Source organism: Phacochoerus africanus, chromosome 1 (assembly GCF_016906955.1).
Source record: "Phacochoerus africanus isolate WHEZ1 chromosome 1, ROS_Pafr_v1, whole genome shotgun sequence".
Classification (NCBI taxonomy): domain Eukaryota; kingdom Metazoa; phylum Chordata; class Mammalia; order Artiodactyla; family Suidae; genus Phacochoerus; species Phacochoerus africanus.
Genome location: NC_062544.1, coordinates 79,799,655 through 79,820,274, shown reverse-complemented (window position 1 = coordinate 79,820,274; position 20,620 = coordinate 79,799,655). Strand labels below are relative to the sequence as shown.

General features: G+C 44.0%; 1 protein-coding gene across 3 annotated transcripts in view; it reads right to left on the bottom strand.

Annotated features, from left to right (window-relative positions):
- Positions 1–1,686: 1,686 nt before the first annotated feature.
- CTNND2 (catenin delta 2) overlaps positions 1,687–20,620 on the bottom strand; it is a 1,041,823-nt gene continuing 1,022,889 nt past the window's right edge. For all 3 annotated transcript variants that reach the window (XM_047768122.1, XM_047768109.1, XM_047768114.1), the window contains 3 exons: positions 17,219–17,350; positions 11,256–11,329; positions 1,687–2,853 (listed from right to left, as the gene is read on the bottom strand). In XM_047768122.1, coding sequence (XP_047624078.1) covers positions 2,593–2,853; positions 11,256–11,329; positions 17,219–17,350 — 467 coding nt within the window. In that variant the 3' untranslated portion in view covers positions 1,687–2,592. The remainder of the gene's footprint in view (positions 2,854–11,255; positions 11,330–17,218; positions 17,351–20,620) is intronic.

Here is a 20,620-nt window from a genome sequence, read left to right as displayed (position 1 = left end):
CACAATGAAGGTAAAAACAAGGTTTTTCTGTTGTTGTTGTCACTTAGGCTTTTTACCCAATACACTTGTGTTATGAATATTAATCACCTACCGATTAACTTTTATTGCCAAGGAGATGGGAGGGCTTTAAGCCACTTTGCAGTTCAGATAAAACTTCATCTGTTATCTATCTATCTATCTATCTATCTATCTATCTATCTGTCATCTATCTTCATTATTGTTATCTGTTGTTTCTCTCCCTACCTCTTACACTTGTGTGTGTATAAGAAGGATAAAGTGATTGGCTTGAATAACTATGAACTTTTAATTTACATTCTCCTAGCTCTAACACGGATTCCAGAGGCTCCTGGCTGAATAGTTTATGTCAGCCTGGCACAATGTGCTCTTGAAAAATCACAGGCAGCAGAGACATCCTTGGTCTTCAAGGGGTGCAAATGCACAGCTTCAAAGTCATAGAGGAAATATAAAGTTCCTGCCATGATGAGGATTTCTGGATGCATTTTAACTCCCCCCCCCACATCTCAAACCAGGGAATGAATCCTATTGTTGACCTTTGGAAAAGTTAAACCAGCTATTTCGTTATGGACAAGGCATGTCTTTACCATCTCTTTGCTTCGATGAGCTTTACTATTTCATTCTATGACAGGAGTGAAGTGGAAATATTGTCCCCAATGCTACATATTTCTCTCCATATATAGAGGCTAGAGCATTTGAGGGAGGGGACCCAGAAGTGTTTTCTTGTAGTAAACAGTGGGATAAGGTCCAAATTGTAAGTAGTGGTAGGACAATGCATATGGAAATACAAATGCATATGAAAATACATACTACTCTGTTCTGGAAATTAGCATTTCATTTGCACAAATGAACAAGAGGTCTCTGCACTGTTGTTAAATTTGGAGAAAGAACCATCCCTTTTAGACTTTGAACTGAATTAAACTAGGTAGAGTGAAGGGGAGAAAGTTTTAAAGGAAAATGGCAGCCAATTTCTTTTGTTATTTAATGTTTTATTTTTTTTTCAAGAACAGTTAACATATACTAGGCACCTACTGCCCTCAGTAACCTGCATCTAAAGAGCAAAGCTAATTTACCCACAGCCCGTGTTCTTTTGAATGGTTAGCCTTACTTAGCTCTGTTAACCACTATTCTAACATTAGCTTCAAGTTCAGTGTTCATAATCTAATCCAGAATTTTCTACTGCTCCCTGCCACATGAACATAAAAGTTTGGGGGTTTGGGGGGGGATAAGGCGAGCAGTTTACATTTTCTGTGGCTTTTTCAAGTAATTGGCCCCAAAGTGAAGTTAATGAGTCGGCCATGGTTTATCATGTTCTGAGGGCATAAAACATGGAAGAAAATGGGCCTGTAGAGAGGGTTGGTATCCAAGAATGTGTGTATGTGTGAAAATCCTATAACTTTACTTCCACTGGCTAATATCCTGAGTCACTAGATGGTCAGAAGAATAGATCGAGTACAAAGGAAACAAACAGATGTACATTCATACTAAAAACCGAAAACAAAGTTTGTACAAGATGAACAGCAAATGAAATAGCTTCTATCAAAAGAAAATCTCACACAGGTCATTTTTGTACATACATGGACACACACCCACACACACACAGACACACGAGCAAGAATGTGTATTTTGTAAGATAGGTCCTTGGAAATAGACATTCTTAGCAAATATGGATGACAGATCAATTGTAATTTATTTCCTTTTAACACTGTATCATCATAAAGAAAACTGGTATAAATGAAAAAATCTATTTCAAATATCTACATCTAAAATTTTAGGCAGTGAAAAAGCACTTTGTTGACAAGGAGTGTGGAATGATGTATGTTAATTGTCAGAAACTGCTGAATGCCTTGCTTAGTTGCCACAAACAAATTCACATATCAGAACGAACAATACTGCTAAATATTCTTTTTTCCCCATTTTTTTTCTCTGTTAAAACATACTGGGAGGAAGAAAAGAAAAGAAAACCTGGGAAATCCATACATCTTTCAAAAGTCTGAAATTGAAGCAATATTTAGAACCATAGATGAGGAAACGCCGCTGCATTGGTGTAATATACACGATGCGCTTTTCTTCTTTAATCTGTAATGTACATCAAATACTTTACAACAATGCATTAACAAAAGGCAAGAAATATCTTGCTGTACAGAGGAACCCCAATGCAACTTGAAGCCTAGAATCACAATGGATGAAGAGAGAAAACAAAGCGTGAGAAGCTGTCCCTCTGAAGTGTGTGAACTACGCCGCCTCTGTGCTTATAACCTTCACGCCCCTTCACCCCGACCACCCGCCTCCTGTGCTGCCTCCAGCCACATTCAGTGGAAAGCACTTTTTTAGACTTTACAGCCCGACCTAGAAAGGTGTCACTCAATGTCAGATTTAGGATCACTTTCTATGGACTTTCAAGTTAACTCTCGATTCATTTAGCCTTCTAAAATAGCTTGTAAGGTTTCCTTACTGGTTATCACAGCCTTCCTATGGAACAGGCTTTGACAAACTAAATTTGCAGGGGGGGGAAAAAAAGCAATGTCGTGGGTCTGCATGCACATGCACTGTTCCTGGTGCCACGTGCCGCCTGCCTCACACCCAGGAGTCGGGGGAGGCCGGGTAGTGGCTCGTTTCATAGTTCAGTTCACTGTAGGGTCGGGCAGCGGAGTAGAAGTCGACGTAATTGCCGGTGGACTTGAGTCCCAGGTGCATGGTATACTCGCTGGCGGGAGGGCGGTGGTGGACCTGGTCCTCGAAGAAGGACTCTTCGTAGTTTCTCGTGGAATTGGGAAACGGCTGGTAGGTTTCGTAGTCTTTTCTGCTGGGTTCCTGTGGGACTGGCTGTGCTGAAACCTGCCCGGAGAAGAAGACCTGGCTGGGTGAGTGCATTTTCCCTTGACCCACCCTCCCCCCGTGGTAGCTGATGCACACACCCTCCCTCCAAGTCAAGGCTCTGAGCATCCTCCAGGCATTCACCGGTGCTGCACTTCTCCTGATTGACTTTGCTTTTAAAGTTGGTTCCTGAGTCCGTGCGCTATTGTTCTAGATAATCTTTTGATTTTTTTAAATTACTATTCTGGTTAAGTATATATGACATCAAATTTACCATTTTAATCATTTTAAGTGTATAATTCAGTGGCATTAAGTACATTCGTCGCATGTGCCAGGGTCACCACTATCCATTTTCAGAACTTTTTCATCGTCTCACACAAAAACTCTGTATCCATTAAGCATAATGGATACATCCCCATCCCCCCTTTTGCCAGCTTGTGGAAACCACCATTCAACTTTCTGTCTCTATGAATTTGACTAGTCTAGGTACCTCAGATACGTGGAATAATACAGTATTTGTCCTTTTGTGTCTGGCCTCTTTCACTTAAACTAATGTCTTCAAGGTTCATCCACGTTGTAGTATGACAGAATTTCCTTCCTTTTTAAGGCTAAATAATATTCCATTGTATGGAGAGATCATTTTTGCTTACCCTTTCATCCACTGAGGGGACACAAGCATTATTTCTACCTTTTGACCATTGTGACTAAATCTGCTATCCAAGAACATGGGTGCACCAGCATCTGTTTGAGTCCCTGCTTGCAATTTCAGGGAGTATGTACCCGGAAGTGGAATTAGCAGAGCTGCTAGTAATTCTATGTTTAACTTTTCAAGAAATTGCCCAAACTGCCACAACAACTGAATCATTTTATTAGCTAACCTTTTTTACATTAAAGAGGTATAAGCTAGATGCTACAAAACACAAGTCATTTATATTCATCTTTCCTGCATTTTTTCCATCACACCTAGGTGCTGCAATCCCAAAGAGAAAGTGAAGATGTACAAGGTCTAATGTCACTTGGGCATCTTCCTGCCAGCTTGGAGGGCTGTGATCAATGCCTCTCTGGAGGATGGAGGCTTCTCAGTAATAGAGCCATTCCATCATACCTTCCTAAGGGACCAGGTACCTCAGCCTTAGAAGATACACAGAGAGGCACATAAGAAAAAGAGGGAAGGGAATCCACTCAAAAGAGTATATACTCTAGAGAACCAAAATGTTTCCTAACTTAGTTCAATTTAGAACTGATAGGTTCATTTGTGCCACATTTTAGATTCCATATAAGTGATAGCATATGGTATTTTTCTTTCTCTAACTTCACTTAGTATGAGAATTTCCACTTGCACACATGACATGACTTTGCTCTTTTTTATGGTTGAGTAGTATTCTATTATGTATATGTACCATATCTTCTTAATCCATTCACCTGTTGATGGACATTTAGGTTGTTTCCATGTCTTGGCTATGGTGAAAGATGCAAACTATTGCATTTAGAATGCTTAAGCAATGAGGTCCTACTGTATAGCACAGGGAACTATATCTAGACTCTGATGATAGAATAGGATGGAAAATAATATGAGAAAAAGAATGTATATATGTGACTGGGTCACTTTGCTATCCAGCAGAAATCAATACAACATTGTAAATGAACTATACTTTAATTAAAAAAATTTAAAAAATTAAAAAAAGAATTGATTGGTCTCGAGAATAATATGGGATTACCGAGCCTTTGGTTAGGGGAAAGAGTCTTCAGAATTGTCCAGTGACCGTCCCCCCCCCCAGCCCACCTCAGTGCTCCCTGTTTCCACTCTTGTCCTCTGCAGGTTACTGTCACATGTACGGGGTACAGGAGCCTTTGGGATACCTGAAGTCTAGAATGAGTCCTCTCTGCCTGGCTTTAAAGACAGTAAAACAAAGAGCATTCATAGGCTGATAATTAGCTTTCATACGTGGAGGCCTGGCTAAACCCTTCCCTTCCCCCTGCCTCTGGGGTCCCTCCCTAAGCACCATGCCCCCAAAGTGAGGATACCTCCAAGGCGTGGGATGAGGACCATACCCACAGCTACTGCATGATGGCATCCACAGAGTTCCTCATGTTCCATGATTGGGGGGAAGTTCTAGTGGGAATAATGGAACACTCCTAAAGGAGCAGTTTGATCATTTTCTAGAGGATTCGGTAATTCCCTACTAATTTAACTAAGGTTCAGCGTCGAAACATCCTCTATAAATTGGTCTTAGTTAATAGATAATGATTTGTAATTAGCACGTTTTATGTAAATGAATGTTCCTAACGGCTTGCCCATACTTCTTCTCTCCAGTAAGCAAAACTCCCTCTTTTATATGTAATTGATTTACACTGGTAATCGACCTATTCTTCAAAGAACTGGTGAACTTCATCACAGCTGCCATCCAAGATGTCTCACTTCCAGCTATTGGTGGCTGAATGAATGAGGTTTCTGTCTACCTGAGAAAGAGCACAGACATTTGTTAGTCTGAGAGCCGGGGTGTGAGCGAGACATTTGAAACTGCCATGAAATGTTAAGATCAGGTCCACCTGATCACTGAGACAGGCAAAGGTGCCCTGAGCTGGTCTTTGAGGAGCTGAGTGCTATGTCGAGCTTCTCCACTACTATGCAGTGCTGCTACCCAAGTGTCAAGTAAACAAAATGGTTAAAGTTGGAAGGTTTGGAAAAATTACACCGGGAGAGAACTGGACTTTACTGTTTCTATTTCAGTGGGAACCATATTCAACATTTAATGAATTCTTATTTGTTTAATCTAGTATATGTATATATATATGTACATATACATATATGTATGCATGGTTATGTCTGTCACTATCTTTTACCTATTTAACTATCTAATCTATTTCCCTCTTTTTCTCTCTCTCAATTTCTTTTTCTCTTTCTTTCCTTATTTCTTTCTTTTTCTTTCCTTCCCTCCCCCTTCTTTCCTCCCTCCCTCCTTTCTTTCATTCTTTCTTTCATTCTTTCTCTCCATCCATCCATCCAATTCCCATTTTATAGATGAGGAAACCAAAAGTCAGAGAAGTAACAAAACTTCCACAGGATGCCATACTAGGGGTGGTATGAAGCTGGGATTTGAATGCACACCTGGCTGACCTCAAGAGGCAGGAACACAGTCTCAGTTGAGCCGAGGTGGCCTGGCCTCACTGAGTTGACTCCAGATTCTGTGATAAGAAGGGAGACTGGAAAGGAGACCAAGAGTCGTCTGACTTCTGTGTGCTGGTCTTATTGGTCAGAGGAGGCTGTGCCAGGACTTGGGAGGTCTTCAGGGGAAGTTATTTTTAAGGCTTGTGGCTCTCTTCCATGATGGCTACATCTTTCATTTTTTTTTAAATAATTTTTTTCAAATGTCTTATTGTTGCTATGTTCTCGCTGATTGGTAGACATTTTGGGATTGGGAACAAGCTTATTTTAGTGTCTCATTTTGGAGAATTACCTTCTTCAGTTCGTTTGTATTGTTCATGAAGTCCCATATCAACCCTTTCTAAGGTTGAGTTCTGCAGTTCTGAGAGTTTTTGTGTGAACAAACCATCCAGGATGGCTGATGGTGGCACAGCTGTGTTTGAAGGGATTAAATTTGCTCACTGGCCCAGCAGCATGGATGTCTGTTGGTAAGCCGCATTCACAGCATAGGTATGTTGGCTGTATTTTATCATTTACTCTAAAAGATTATCTGACAGTGTTCAAAATTAGGCAGATGAAATACAAGCTTTCCCAAGAGTAGCTAAAATAAATGCATTTAATGGCCACACTTGCGCCATATGGAAGTTCCCGGGCCAGGGATTGCATCTGAGTTATGCCTGTGGCAACGTGGGTCCTTTAACCCACTGCACTGGGCTTGGGACCAACTCCTCGCCTCCACAGTGACCCAAGCTGCCACAGTGGGCTTCTTAACCCACTGTACCACAGCGGGAACTCATTTTTTTAAATTGCACAGTGTGGATAAACCAGACTTCTGTGGAACCATGCTCATATACAACAGTGGTGTGTTCTGAATCTTTGTGTCTGCATAGTCCAGAGAAGCCCCAGTACATCTGAGGAGCCTGAGGCTGTTTCCTACTTTTCCTTAAGATAGCATCCTTTCTGGGACAGGAAGGTGTGACCAGCCTGCTCATGTGGCTTTCACTGGGGTCCACGCTCATGGTGCTTTGTCCCATGGCTCCTGCTCCCATAAAGCCATCCTGGCTGAACATTTTCCTCAGCAGCAGAATGTTCAGTTTAAATTAAGAAGGACCTGGCTCCTTCTCCACCTCCCATCCCTTTAGCACGATGATGGAAGACTATGTTTTTCCTCATCAAGTTTGCCCACAGACTGAAAGTATTTCTAATGCAAGGGAAAGAGTGGCCTGAGATAGGTCTTCAAAGTCCACCATGCGGTAAAAGCTGAAGAATAAGGGTGTTAATATACAATGAAGGAGGCTGCTGGGTAAGGGCCAGTGGTTCTTAAAGTGTGGTCTCAAGACCATAAGCACCTGCATCCCTGGGAACTTGTTAGAGGTACAAAGCAGTGGACCCCATCCCAGACCTACCGAATCAGAACCTCTGGGGTTGGGGCCCAGTAACCAGTGTTTATCAGTCCTCCAAGGGGATCCCGACTCATCTCAAATCTGAGAACCACTGGGACATAGGAGTGAAGAAGAACCAGGCTGGAGTCTTGGCCTCTTCCTAGCTTCTTCATGTCACTGAGGGAAAACCCTTATACCCTCCTGGAATCCCAGCTTCCTCAGATCCGGGGATAATTCCATCTGCCCTGCCCACCTGGCAGTGAGACTGAGGACACCGACCAGGAGCTTAAGATGGAGTTTTCATTGTCATCAGTAATATCTGAATAATTGGTCAACAAAAACATCACACCCCTTGTTTCTAGTTTCTGAACAAAAGTACTATTGCCAGTGGGATACAGTTAAATATGCTAGTTTTCTTTAGAAGTATGGGATTGACTGGTTGAAGCACAGTAGGATTTTTTTGCAGAGTTTAAGTACTTAATTCTTAAAATGATGTCTGTGACCAGTTGACACCAGAGATAAAAACCAAGGATTGAAAACCTAATTTCACACTAATGGTTGTTTCCTTCCACGAGTCCTTATGCTCAGAATTCGCTGAACTTGAAACTGGAGTGGCAGGTGATCACGTGGGATGTTCCACAGCTGAGCGCTGACTGGCTGCTTTTCTGCAGAGTCAGGAAAGCCTTGCTCCCAGCTCTTGCCCTGTCCCTCCCTCCCTTGGCCATATATCCAGGGCTACTGCCTTATTTTCAGATCTCACTGCCTTTTATTAAATATATATTTTTAAATTAAGGTATAGTTGATTTACAATGTTGTGCCAATTTCTGTTGTATAGCAAAGTGGCTCAGTCATACATACATATACATTCTTTTTTTGTTTGGGGACTTACTTTGTTTTGTTTTGTTTGCTTTTTACGGCCTCAACTGCGACATATGGGAGTTCTGGGCTAGGGGTTGAATCAGAGCCACAGCTGCCGGCCTACACCACAGTTCACAGCAACGCTGGATCCTTAACCCACTGAGTGAGGCCAGGGATCAGACCTGCATCCTTATGGATACTAGTCAGGTTCATAACCCACTGAGCCAAAACGGGAACTCCCTACATTCTTTTTGAATATTCTTTCCCATCATGTTCTATCCCAGGAGATTGGATATAGCTCCCTGTGCTGTACAGTGAGACCTCATTGCTCATCCATTCTAAATGTTAATAGTTGGCATCTACTACTCTCAAACCTCTGGTCCATGCCTCTCCCTCCCCTCCTCCCCCTTGGCAACCACAAGTCTGTTTTCTACGTCAGTGAGTCTGCTCCTGTTTTGTAGATAGGTTCATTTGTGTCATATTTTAGATTTCACATGTAAGTGATATCATACAGACCTAATTGTCTATTGCCTCATCCCAGAGATGCCCCTGAAACTAGTTTCCCTGGATGAATCACTTCTCTAAGATGAATCTCTGTCCAGCCTCTTCTGCAACATTCGTGAGGCCCAGCTTTGGCACTGAAATTGAATGGCCTCCAACACATCCATCCTGGTTAAAATTTTCAAGCTGGCCTTTTATTAGTTGCAAGTTGTGAGATGGCTTTTGGCCCAGGAAAGTTTTAAAAACAAGAGCCATCTGGGATAGCTGACCATGCATGCAGGGGCAGAGAATCCAAATCACAGATGCCATTTACAAGGTCATCTCCAGAACCACCCAACTGGAAGAGAACCATATCATCAGCTCTTTTGAATGGTTAGGATGGTCTTACTTTACTGAATTCCCAAGAGGGAAAGTTGCAACTAGAGTAGAAGTGTATTCCAATAACATAAGCCAACATAAGTAAAATGCTTTATTCTCTTCTTCCCAAGTCACTGGAGTGTCATCTCATTTCCTTGAACATTTTTTAGGTTAAAAAAACCAATTCTCTCTGGTGGACCTTCAAAAAATATTGCTTGATGTTAGAATAGACTTAACAGTCCAATTGCCCCCCTTCCCTTTGCTGGACCAGCTCAGGGAATAATGACAGCACTGAGCTATGACCACAGGACTCAGCTCTGCTGGGGGTCCACCTGCAACGTCTCCCTTGTGTTGACAAATAGCTCAGAGCTCATTCTCCATCCAGACTGAGTTTCAGCACATTCACCCGAGACACTGTGACCTTGATGTTTCACACTGGGGTTGAGTCGAGGACATTCTGGGGCAGCCTGAGAAAAAGTCTACATATGATTAGCTGTGTTTAATCTTAAGACAGGAATGCTATCTGAGTGCATTAATTCCAGTTTCCTTAAATGCTCAGAATAGGCTTGGGTGAAAAGAATGTGCCACCCAGAACCACTGTGGACTATGCCACCTAGAATCACTGTGGACTGTTCTCTAGGTCTAGACTGCAAGCTATCCTTTGGAACCTACTGCAGCAACACTGGGAGATGTCACAGCAGGGTCTTTCTTCATTGCCAACAATAGTGGGATTCCCTGGAGATAAAGGCTGATGCCAAGAGCGTCTCTCTTCTCTTTGGAAACTATAGACTGTTCTTCCGCACTTGGATGCAAAACCAAGGTCCTCTCTCTTCCTGACAAACATCTTTAAGAGCCGGAGATGACTGGCTCACTGTATCTGATATTTGCCAAAAGAAAAAGGCTTGATTTCTATAGAGTTTGCATTTCCATTTTCCTTTATGTTTGGGCATGTGGACCTGCAAATTGTTGGGGTTCACCCTTGGGGATCTCTTGACTGCAGTTCATGCTCCTATTTATTTATTCCACTGGAATCTTTGCTTTTTGCAAAGACCAGAACTGTGTTCTCTTGCATCAGACATCCTACCTGCTAGAAGGGAGCCCCTTTTCTCTTCAAAGCTGCTGCCCTGCTGGGTAGTGAGAAATGTTCAAAAACAGTACATTTCCCTTTTATGTTTATCATCGGGTTACCATGATCCAGCAAACAGCTTTCAGGTTTACCTTTTCAGTCCAATTTTCCTGACATATGACAGGAATCCAGAGCATCAGAAGAAGCCAGGTCTGGCCACAATTACCAGTAGCCAAGAATTATAAAGAATGTCAGTCTTTCTGGGATGACCGCCATGGTAAAGAAAAGTATGAAGTTTATTGATCAAACAAGGAGCAAAGGTGGTGCCCTTTTGCTTTTATAGTTGCCAAAGAACCACAGAGAAAATAAGCCTCCAATGAACATTTGCTAAATAAAACACACACAGAGACACTGATGATTCTTAAAGTAGCTACTATTCCAGGGCTCCTCATTCATGAGCATCCCCACAGATTACCTACACATCTTGATAAAATGCAACTCTGATGCAGAAGACCCTGAATGGATTAGGATTAGGGTTAGAGCTAGGGTTATGAATAGGGTTAGGGTTAGGAATAGTGTTAGGGTCAGGCTTAGGGTTAGGAATAGGTGATGCTGCTGCTGCTGGTTCTCTAATTAGAATGAACAGCAAGGCACAACACAATGCTTTCTATTCAGTTGTTCATATTAAACTTGATGTGTCTGTTTTGTTTGTATCCAGTGTGTATATTGAATGCCTTCTTCCAAATGAGAATTACCTGGATTACAGAAGGTATTTAATCCATTTCTCGTAATTAGACAATCCGTCCAGTAATCAGCATCTTACCCTTGTATGTTTGGGGCTCTCTGAGGTTTTGGCTCACAGTAGAATTGTTTTCTACCACCAGATAAAACATGCGGTTGTATTGAAATCAAAGACTGTTTTCAAATTTAAGGCTGTTCTGATGATTGCCACCACCCACATGTGTGTCACATGGGAGCTGAGAGCAGAAAAGAACATTATTTTCTTCTTCAGCTTTCTTGCATATTAAATATAAGCTCTTATCTTTTATAATTCCAGAACATTTCACATGAGCCAAAGCAGGAGCTGAATACCCACAGGCTGCCTCTCCTTTACCTGGTTATGTTTGATGTCTTCAGCAGGCGCACCATATGAATTCCTATACAAAGTTGAAATTCCAGTGTTTTGAGCTGAAAGCAAAAGAGAAACAAACATATTAGCAAAGAGAGCAAGACTTCAAATAAGGAATGATGGTTATTGAAGCTGTTTCCTACCCTGACAGAACTTGGTGTTTCATGGACCACTTCAAGTGGAAGAAATTCTTTGGTCCCACTTTATTTTGCATACAGATATTAAGAAAGAAGAACAGCTATTCTATGAAATCCCCATAGCATGTCAGCCTTTTGCAATAATGTTCAGCTTGCAGACAGGGTCAGGACAGGTGCAGCAAACAGATGGCCATCTTGCCATTTCTGTGGCCTTGTTTTCTGGTGAACACTAGCAGATAATAAAAGCTTGCCACTTGCATTGAAGCATGCAATAATCTGGATCACCCACTTCGTTTTTAGCTGGAGAATGACAAGAATGAAATTTCTAATTTGAGTTCATGGAAGTGCTTGATCAGCTCTGAGACTATTCATTTCTCAGAGGCCTGAAGGATGGGCAGGAATTGCCACCTGCCTTTGCCCTGCACATCTGGGCAGCTGCAGCTCTGGAGTCCTATTCCATAGAGCCAGAAGCCCCCTCCCCACCCGGCACTCTGTCTTGTGACCAGCCTGTGGTCTAGATGAAAAGGAAGGAGCTTCCAAGTTTCCAGGAGCTTCCAAGGTCCCAGGAAAGATGTCCACTTGTCTGCTTCCTCACCTGGACCCCTTGAGCCTCATGCCACGGGCCCAGAGGGAGGGCCCAGGGCAAGATCACCCTCATAGCTGCTAAAGGACCCTGGTTTGAGAAAGCTCTGGAAAACATCATTGAGGGTCAATGTGGTACAATGCACTCCAGATATCAAGAAAAAAATTATCTTTTGCTTCCAGTACATAATATCTGTGCAATAAAACTCCTCCTGGGACATTTTGCTTAGTAAGAGCTAAGAACCCATTTCCCATTTAAAAGATCTCTCTGATAGATACTCTGGTTGAAGGCCCAACCCTCATGTCTCTGCATTGCTATAGAAACTACTATCCTTTGTATGAACCCCTGCTAAAGAATCTTTCTCAATGGCCTAGTTTCCACTCTGCTCAACCCTGCTCCTTGGTCCACCTTATTCCCAACAGCTGAGTGATTATCTTCTTAGATTGGATTATGTCACTCCGAGGCCTTGCCCACTGTAATTAGGATAAAAGCCAAGCTTCCATTATAGTCTTTGAGGCTCCATGTGATCTGGCATGACTTCCTGTAGCATCTCCTGCTCTTCTTTGCTGGTTCAGAAAGCTCTGGCTATGCTGGCCCTCCTTCCCAGTTTGATCCTCCAAGTTTATTTTGCTTCAGGGATGTTGAACTTGCAGATCCTTCTTCTTGCAACATGCTTCCCCCAGATTCTGGACCGTCTCTTCTTGCTGGTATTTGGGCTTCAGCTCTAAGATCTCCTCCTTGACTGTGTTAGTTAAAGTAGCCACATCCACCTGATGCCCTCTCTCTCATTACCCGTTTATTTTCTCCATCCCACTCAACACCACATTCTATTACCTTCTTAGCGAGCTTGTTTCATTGTTTACCTGGTCCTTTCATTTAGGAGATGAGAAGCTCCGTGAGGACAGAGATCAGTCTGTCCCGCTACATTTGTAGCTTCCCCAGGACCTGGGACAGAAGTGCCTGGCCTCGGGATGCTTTTAGGTTAAGCTTTATTTGCTGAGTTAGTGAATGAATGCATATACCTTTGAAAAATCTGCCTTCAGAAATATAATCTGCTGCTGGAAAAATGTCACTTCAAGGACAAGGTGAAAAATTTTTTTCTGTTACTCAAAATAAAACCCAATTTTTTGGGGGGAGTAAAATGTCATTATAGCCTTAGCCTCCCTCCCTGTCATTCTTGTGGCTTCCAAGTTAAAGATGTTTCTACTAGAAGTCTTTTCCTCCTGCTCTTTGGTCCACTTCACCTGTTTAAAGGAGGTTGAACTAGTGGCCATTCCAAACACAAGAAGCAGATTCTTCATATGCGCTGTCCTTTATATGGCTGAGCAAAGAATAGACTCATAGGCCCCAATTTCCAGCTGAATTAATATACTGAAGATGAAAATGGCTTTAAAAGGCATAAGAGAGACACTGATGGAAAGAGTACAGGCCATTGGATGTTAAGGCATTTGGAAACTCAGCTGGGAGGGAAAAATCCCCAGGTGAATTTTAAAGTCAGGCCGCGGAGCTGCTGGGATCACATAGCCCTCCTCCGATGCGTGCTTCTGAACACGTAATCCTTCTAGGGAATCATGACCGCAAGAAACAGCTCTAACAGATCTGCATGCCTGAGCGAATGGCTGACTCTCACTTCCTGAGGGTTCCTCTGCCACAGAGAAATGTTAAGGAGAGAAGACATTTTAGGAGCTCCATCTAAGCTAGAAAATGAATACTGAAAAGGTGGGCGCGGGGGTGGGGGGGAGCCTAGAATAAAAACCCAGATGGATCTGCATTTCCAGAGCTCAGCAGAGGAGATTATGACCCAGGCCGGGAACTGCTTTCATGTTAAACCTTTTGCACGTTGCATTTTTTTTGTCTTTTGTCTTTTTTTTGTTGTTGTTGTTGTTGCTATTTCTTGGGCCGCTCCCGTGGCATATGGAGGTTCCCAGGCTAGGGGTTGAATCGGAGCTGTAGCCACCGGCCTACGCCAGAGCCACAGCAACGCGGGATCCGAGCCGCGTCTGCAACCTACACCACAGCTCACGGCAACGCCGGATCGTTAACCCACTGAGCAAGGGCAGGGACCGAACCCGCAACCTCATGGTTCCTAGTCGGATTCGTTAACCACTGCGCCACGACGGGAACTCCACGTTGCATTTTGAGGGTGAAGCTTCCCATGGGTTTCCCACAGCAGAGGGGATGTTGTTCCCTTTGGGGGAAAAGTAGGCCCTCCTCTGATGCCTTAGAAACAAGCAAGGTGGCAGTTTGTCAGATATTAGCTCAATGCACTGAACTTTAAGTGCCTCCTGGATTTACTGGTGAATGAGAAAAGGTATGGCTTTTGACATGGAGGTCCCAGGAAATTTGATCTGCAAGTAAATGCTGGAATGATGGACATTGGCTGAAGTGAAGCATAAGAGAAGTTGGCAATTAATCATTTCCATTCCTATCTGGAATGTTGATTTCCACCAGGCTTGGCTGGGGACTTCATACTACCATAGAAGGGGACAGACACACCCACCAGTCTCACCACAAACACCATTATCTCCACCACCTTCATTCCTAATACCCCCACCAACACCATCTCCTCTAGCACCAGCACCCACCCCATCACCACCACCATCACCACCTCCTCCATCACCAGCACCAGCTCCATGATCATCTCCATCACTACCACCACAATCAACATCAACATCACTGTGATAATGAGAACTAAACTTTTACTTGTTAACTTGTTGGCTTAAAAGGAACTTTCTCATATAAACATATTTATCCTAGAAACATCTTGGTGTTCTTCTAGACTTGCTACATGATTGATAGTATAGTTTTGAATTGCATTTTTAAGCAAGTTAAGAGCAAAGTATTTAAGCCTCCAAATAAGTTTGAAAAATGACATGTATCTTAATACTGGAGTTGTCAAGATCCTTACCATTTTTATTCTAGGAAGATTAATATATCTAGAAATACATTAGATTTTATTTTTTATTTTATGATGTGTGCAAGGCATGATCATGGACCACTGGAACTATTTCAACATAAACACACTCACACTGAAAAGCCTTTTGAATGATTCTACTGGGCAAGAGAGTTAAAGAGAAAAGATATGCTTAATAACAATGCAGTCAGTTTCACAATTATTTTTATAATTATATCTCAATTTGTCATCCCCACCTGCCAGTGATGTGGCTACCTAGGGCGATAATAATAAAAAAATAAATGGGTCAGGTGAATTTGGTGTCGCCACTGCTCTGGAGTAATCAGTATAAGTTAGATTCTCTGCTGAATGTCTTGATTCTGGGGACTTGGCATTCAGACGCATAACCTTCTTTGTTCATGCTCATCTACAACAGGGGCTACTTTTATGGGGAAAAAGAACTAGAAAATGAGAATCAGATGTGTCCTATGCAATGAATTCAGTTCTCCTATTCAGGAGATGCTTCAGGGGTGAGAGTGAGGTGTTCTCTGGTGGAGTGTGTACTAGGAGGCGGAGTGCTGATCTGGGGGTGGGGACCACAAGCATCATTTATGATGCTTTTCTTTATGCCTCCAGATAGAGTTACCATGGAAAACACTGCCTCAGGGGTAAATGCAGTTACTATTAGAAAAATTTATCTTAGACATCCTGGATCTGGATGGCATGTTAATAAGTCATCCACTTTGTCTCTTTTGCTTCCCTGCAGGTCTCCACCTAAATAATATCAGAGAAATGCACCTCGTGCTTTTAAGAGTCTTCTCATAAGTGGGTCTCTGCATCTGTTTTGCATGGCACCCTTTGTACCCAGGTTTTATGAATGCCCTAATCTGGCCCTATTCTCCTCAAGTCCTTATGGCCTGTTTTTCAGGAGGGGCCCATCTCCACATCCATGTGGCAAAGAAGGGTATGGAATCCCCACTAGAGATGCTGATGGCTCTGGCGGCTCTGCTTTTAAGGCATAACCTCCTCTACATCAATGCTGCCAAGTTCTGCTCCTGGAGGAGGGGCAAACCAGGGTGGGGACAGGGTGTGGGGACCCCCAGGGGATGAATGTGGACTTGAGCCCCGCTCTGAGGAGAGCTATGTGGAGTTAAGAGGAGAGCTGGGATCAAGGCTGGTTATCTAGCAGCTGGGTGGCGTCAGTGCCAATTTCGGCCTTAGTCCCACTGATGAGACAGTGGGTGTGATTGGGAGGTGGGGGAGTTGGGGGATGAGGGCCATAGAAGATAAACGCCTCCTCTGGGAAACTGAGATCAGTGGTTTTAATGAAGCTTCCTGGAACTCTGTCCTGCTAAGAGGTTGCTTTCATGTCAAGAGGTGAAAATGTCTCAAGAGCAGTTGTGTTGGTTTCCCCGAAACCCTCTTCCTTTGCTTCTCTCCCCTCCCCCCTCCTCTGCTTATCCTCCTTCTCTTCCCTATTCCTAATGGGCAAAGCTTGGCTCTCCATCACCCACCATCTTGAGTTATGCCAACTAAGAAGGAATCTTTGGTGACCTCCTCTCTAAACTGAGAGAATATCAGGAGCTGGGCAAGTGAGAAGCAATGGGTAGAGAAAGAAAGGCTGAGGATAAAATGTGGGCAGGAGAATTTCCTCTTTCCTATTCCAGGAATAAAATGCTACCCCCGCCCACCCAGAGGCATATGGAAGTTCCCCGGGCCAGGAATGGAATCCGAGCTGGAGCTGCAACCCACACCACAGCTGGAGCAATGCTGGATCTATAACCCACTGCACCAGGCCGGGGATCAAACCTGCACCTCCACAGAGAAAAGCCAAATCACCAACCCACTGTACCTCAGCGGGAGCTCCAGATGCTCCATCTTTTTTTGTTTGTTTGTTTTTTGTTTTTTGTTGTTGTCTTTTTAGGGCCACACCGTAGCATATGGAGGTTCCCAGGCTAGGGGTCAAATTGGAGCAGCAACTGCCGGCCTATGCCACAGTCACAGCAACATAGGATCTGAGCCGCATCTGTGACATACAGCTCACAGCAATGCCAGATCCTTAACACACTGAGTGAGGCCAGGGATAGAACCCACATCTTCATGGATACTAGTTGGGTTCATTACCACTGAGCCATAATGGGAACTCCCAGATGCTCCATCGTTATACTTCTGGCCTAATCTCCTCATTGCCAATCCCTGGGAATCTGCCAAGGTCTCCAGGACTTGCTGGCTGCTCAATCTTGCCAAGCCACAAGCACGGCCAGATGTCCCAGCCCTCCACCCTGTCCCCTCATGTCACTGGCTCCGAGGGAGAACTGCACTCAGTGGAGCTCACCTGTCATGGTGTCCTTTCTGGACGTGTGTTCTCCTTTAGTTCCATGATAGGTGGCATTGCTGCCAGTGGACTCGTAGTCTGTTTTCCTTTCTTTGAGGCTGATCATTTCCCGAGGTGAAGCTGGGGCACTTGCTACATAAAGAAATCGAAAGGATGAGTTTCTGTGTCTTACTGCACAGCACGCACAGCTTTTCAATATGCAAAGTAAAAAGTGTATGGGCTCAACATAGGTCACTTTGCGTATGTGCACCTGTCATTTTTGTTGTTGCTGTTGTTCTTTGGGTCCCTGTCTTTGCCCCCTTCCCTTCCCTGACTCCATGTCACTTGGTGACTTATAGTTAAGGGGACACACAACTTGGAGGCAGGGAATTAAGGGTTAATTCTTGGGTCCTTCTTCTCTAGAAAGACATCTTCATGGGGAATTGACTTGCTCAAGGTGTAAGGACAGTCTTAAGAATGAGATCCATTTTGGTTTCTTTTTCTTTGTCTTTTTTTCTTACCTTTTCCTCCCTCCCTTCCTTTCTTCTTCCTTCTTTTTAAACAATCAGGTGTGTTTCAGAGGAGCTTTTACTGATAGAGCAAAATCTCTGATTAAAACAGACTCAATTTGGAGTTCCTGTTGTGGCTCGGTGGTTAGTGAATCTGACTAGGAACCATGAGGTTGCGGGTTCAATCCCTGGCCTTGCTCAGTGGGTTAAGGATCTGGCGTTGCCGTGAGCTGTGGTGTAGGTTTCAGACAAGGTTCGGATCCCACATTGCTGTGGCTCTGGTGTAGATCGTTGGCTACAGCTCCCATTAGACCCCTAGCCTGGGAATCTCCATATGCCACGGGAGCGGCCCTAGAAATGGCAAAAAAGACAAAACAAACAACAACAACAAAAAAAAAAACAGACTCAGTTTTACTACTTAACCACTAAGTCATGCAGAATTGCCCTAAAGGAAGGCAGAGGAAGCACCTGTCCATAGAGGATAATTTGTAGGGCCAACACATCCCCACCCACCAAGGTTTCCCCATCGTGCCTCCAGCTGGGTTGGAGGCATGGCATAGGGAGAGGTTTCTCTCGTGAGGGGCATCCCTGTTCCATCTCAGATGTTCCCAACAACCTCTCATGCACACCTCGCACGCTGGCCACTTGCTGCCTGTCAGACCTGAGGACTGAGCCCTTTGTGTCTTCATTTCTAAAATGCTGGGTTGTAATTAGAGGAATCCCCTGGAAATTCCACTATTCTTTAAAAAGCTGGTCCCAGAACAAAGGAATAGCTGAACTTGGACTTAGGGGTGCAAACAAAAAGAGGTTTTGTTTTTTGAAAATAAGGATGGATGGGGGGCAACTAAGCAGCCCTGCCAATGCAGGATGTGTTAGGAGAAGTTGAGTTAGGTGTGTATGCCTGCACTGAGGCAGCCATCATGTGCCCATCCCACAGGCTGGCCTTTACTGGTCTCCATGATCCTCGATGAGGCTGCCCACATCCCAAGCTTAGTCAAATGCATCCAGCTCAGGCACGGTGCTCTTCTGCTCCAGAGCTCTCCCCGGCTTCCAAGCCCGAGGGCACTGCTTCATAAACTTGGGACTCGCCTGAGAACCTGGGGATTCTAAAACACCAACCCAGACCTTTGGAATCACAATGTTCAGTGGATAGACCTAGAAATCTGTATTTAGTGCGCATACTTGGTGATTATTAACGCCAGGGTATCTCTGGGGAACTGTGATGTTGGGGATAAAGCTCTCTTTCCTTCACTAATGTCCAAGCCCCATGCCAGTCAAGCCTCAGTTTACCTGTCAGCTGGTTATTCACACCCTCTGTAGGGTCCCTAGCTCCAGCCCCTTGGCCTGCATATCCCCTGTCTGAGTCACTTGATTCATTACATCAGACTTAGTATCATCCACGTGCAGAGCCCCATGCCAGACACCGGGAGCAAACGCACAAGTCGCAGCACACTTTCTAAACTTGAAGAGCTTGCAGACTTACAGACCACCCTGCAGAAGTCACTGCCAAGTGCTGATAAGATAACAGAGGGGGCCTCTGCCCATCCTTTCCTGAAGGGCCCCCTGCCCACCTCTCAGACCTGTCAAGTAAAATTGGGGCTCACTGCTCTATTCTTGAAACCCTCAGAGGTTTCCAATCCTGGCTGCCCATCAGAATCAATTACCTGGAATACTTGCAAATATAGTGATACTTGAAACTCTCATGGACCAGGGTATAAATCCAATGGGAAGAGATGGAGGAAACCACAACTATTCCACGTAACTCAACTGGGGTCTGGGTTCAGTTCCTGCACCTTCCCAGAACAGCCGCTGCTGCGTCTCGCTCACCCCCTCCATCTCTGTCTCTGCCCCCTCCTCTCTCTATCCTCCTCTCCTGGGACAATCCCCTCATTCTCTTGCTCCTCTGCTCCCAAGTCTTGCGCCTAAAGGCCGGCCTTTTATGAGTCACTGCCAGGCAATCATGAAGAGATGACATTTTGGAGCCTCTTGATCAAAGCTTTTAAAAGTGGAATCTAATATGGCACAGATGGTGGGGTTTATTAACCACATCAAGTGTGTAATTATCTCCTGAGACCTCTCACACAGTGGTCCGAGGCTCCAGTAAACCAGGATGACACTCCTGGAAAAATCAAATCACGCCAATGAGTGTTTGTTAGATGTCTTGGATGTGCCCCGCTTGGGGACCATCAGGCAGTGCCTGGCTGCACAGCTGGGACGCTGACATCCGGAACCGGTGCTGCTTCCCATTCTGGGAGCCTTTCAATCTATTCTATTTCCATGTTCCTAGCACTGATTACTTTTTCACAATTAGAGATTTTAAAAAGCCACCATCCTTGTGCATCCCAAACTTGCTACTCTTTATCTGTTTAAGAATTATGGACACAGAGAACAGATGTGTGGTTGCCATGGGGGAAGAGGAAGGGAGTGGGATGGACGGGGAGTTTGAGGTTAGCAGATGCAAACTGTTACATTTAGAATGGATAAGCAGTGAGGTCCTACTGTCCAGCACAGGGAACCATATCCAGTCTCCTGGGACAGACCATGATGGAAAATAGTACATGAAAAAGGAATGTGTCTGTGTGTGTATATATATGTATGACTGAGTCACTTTGCTGTACAGCATAAATTGGCACAACATTGTAAATCAACTACACTATAATAAAAATTTTTTAAAAACAATTACGGAGATAAGACGTATAAAAGGCCACCTTCAGGCTTTTGAGGTAGGTGGAAGTTTCTTGAGTTACACAGGGAGGGGGTTCTAGTTCTCTTTCAGTGTAGGGCTAGATGTCACAAGCAATAATACCACACTAAAAATATAAGCTTTCATGGGAGCTGGGGGAGGGCAATGTATTTCAGTCAAATTTCCCATTCATTTCTGATTTTCCCCATCGTTCTGACAGGAAAGTGTGGT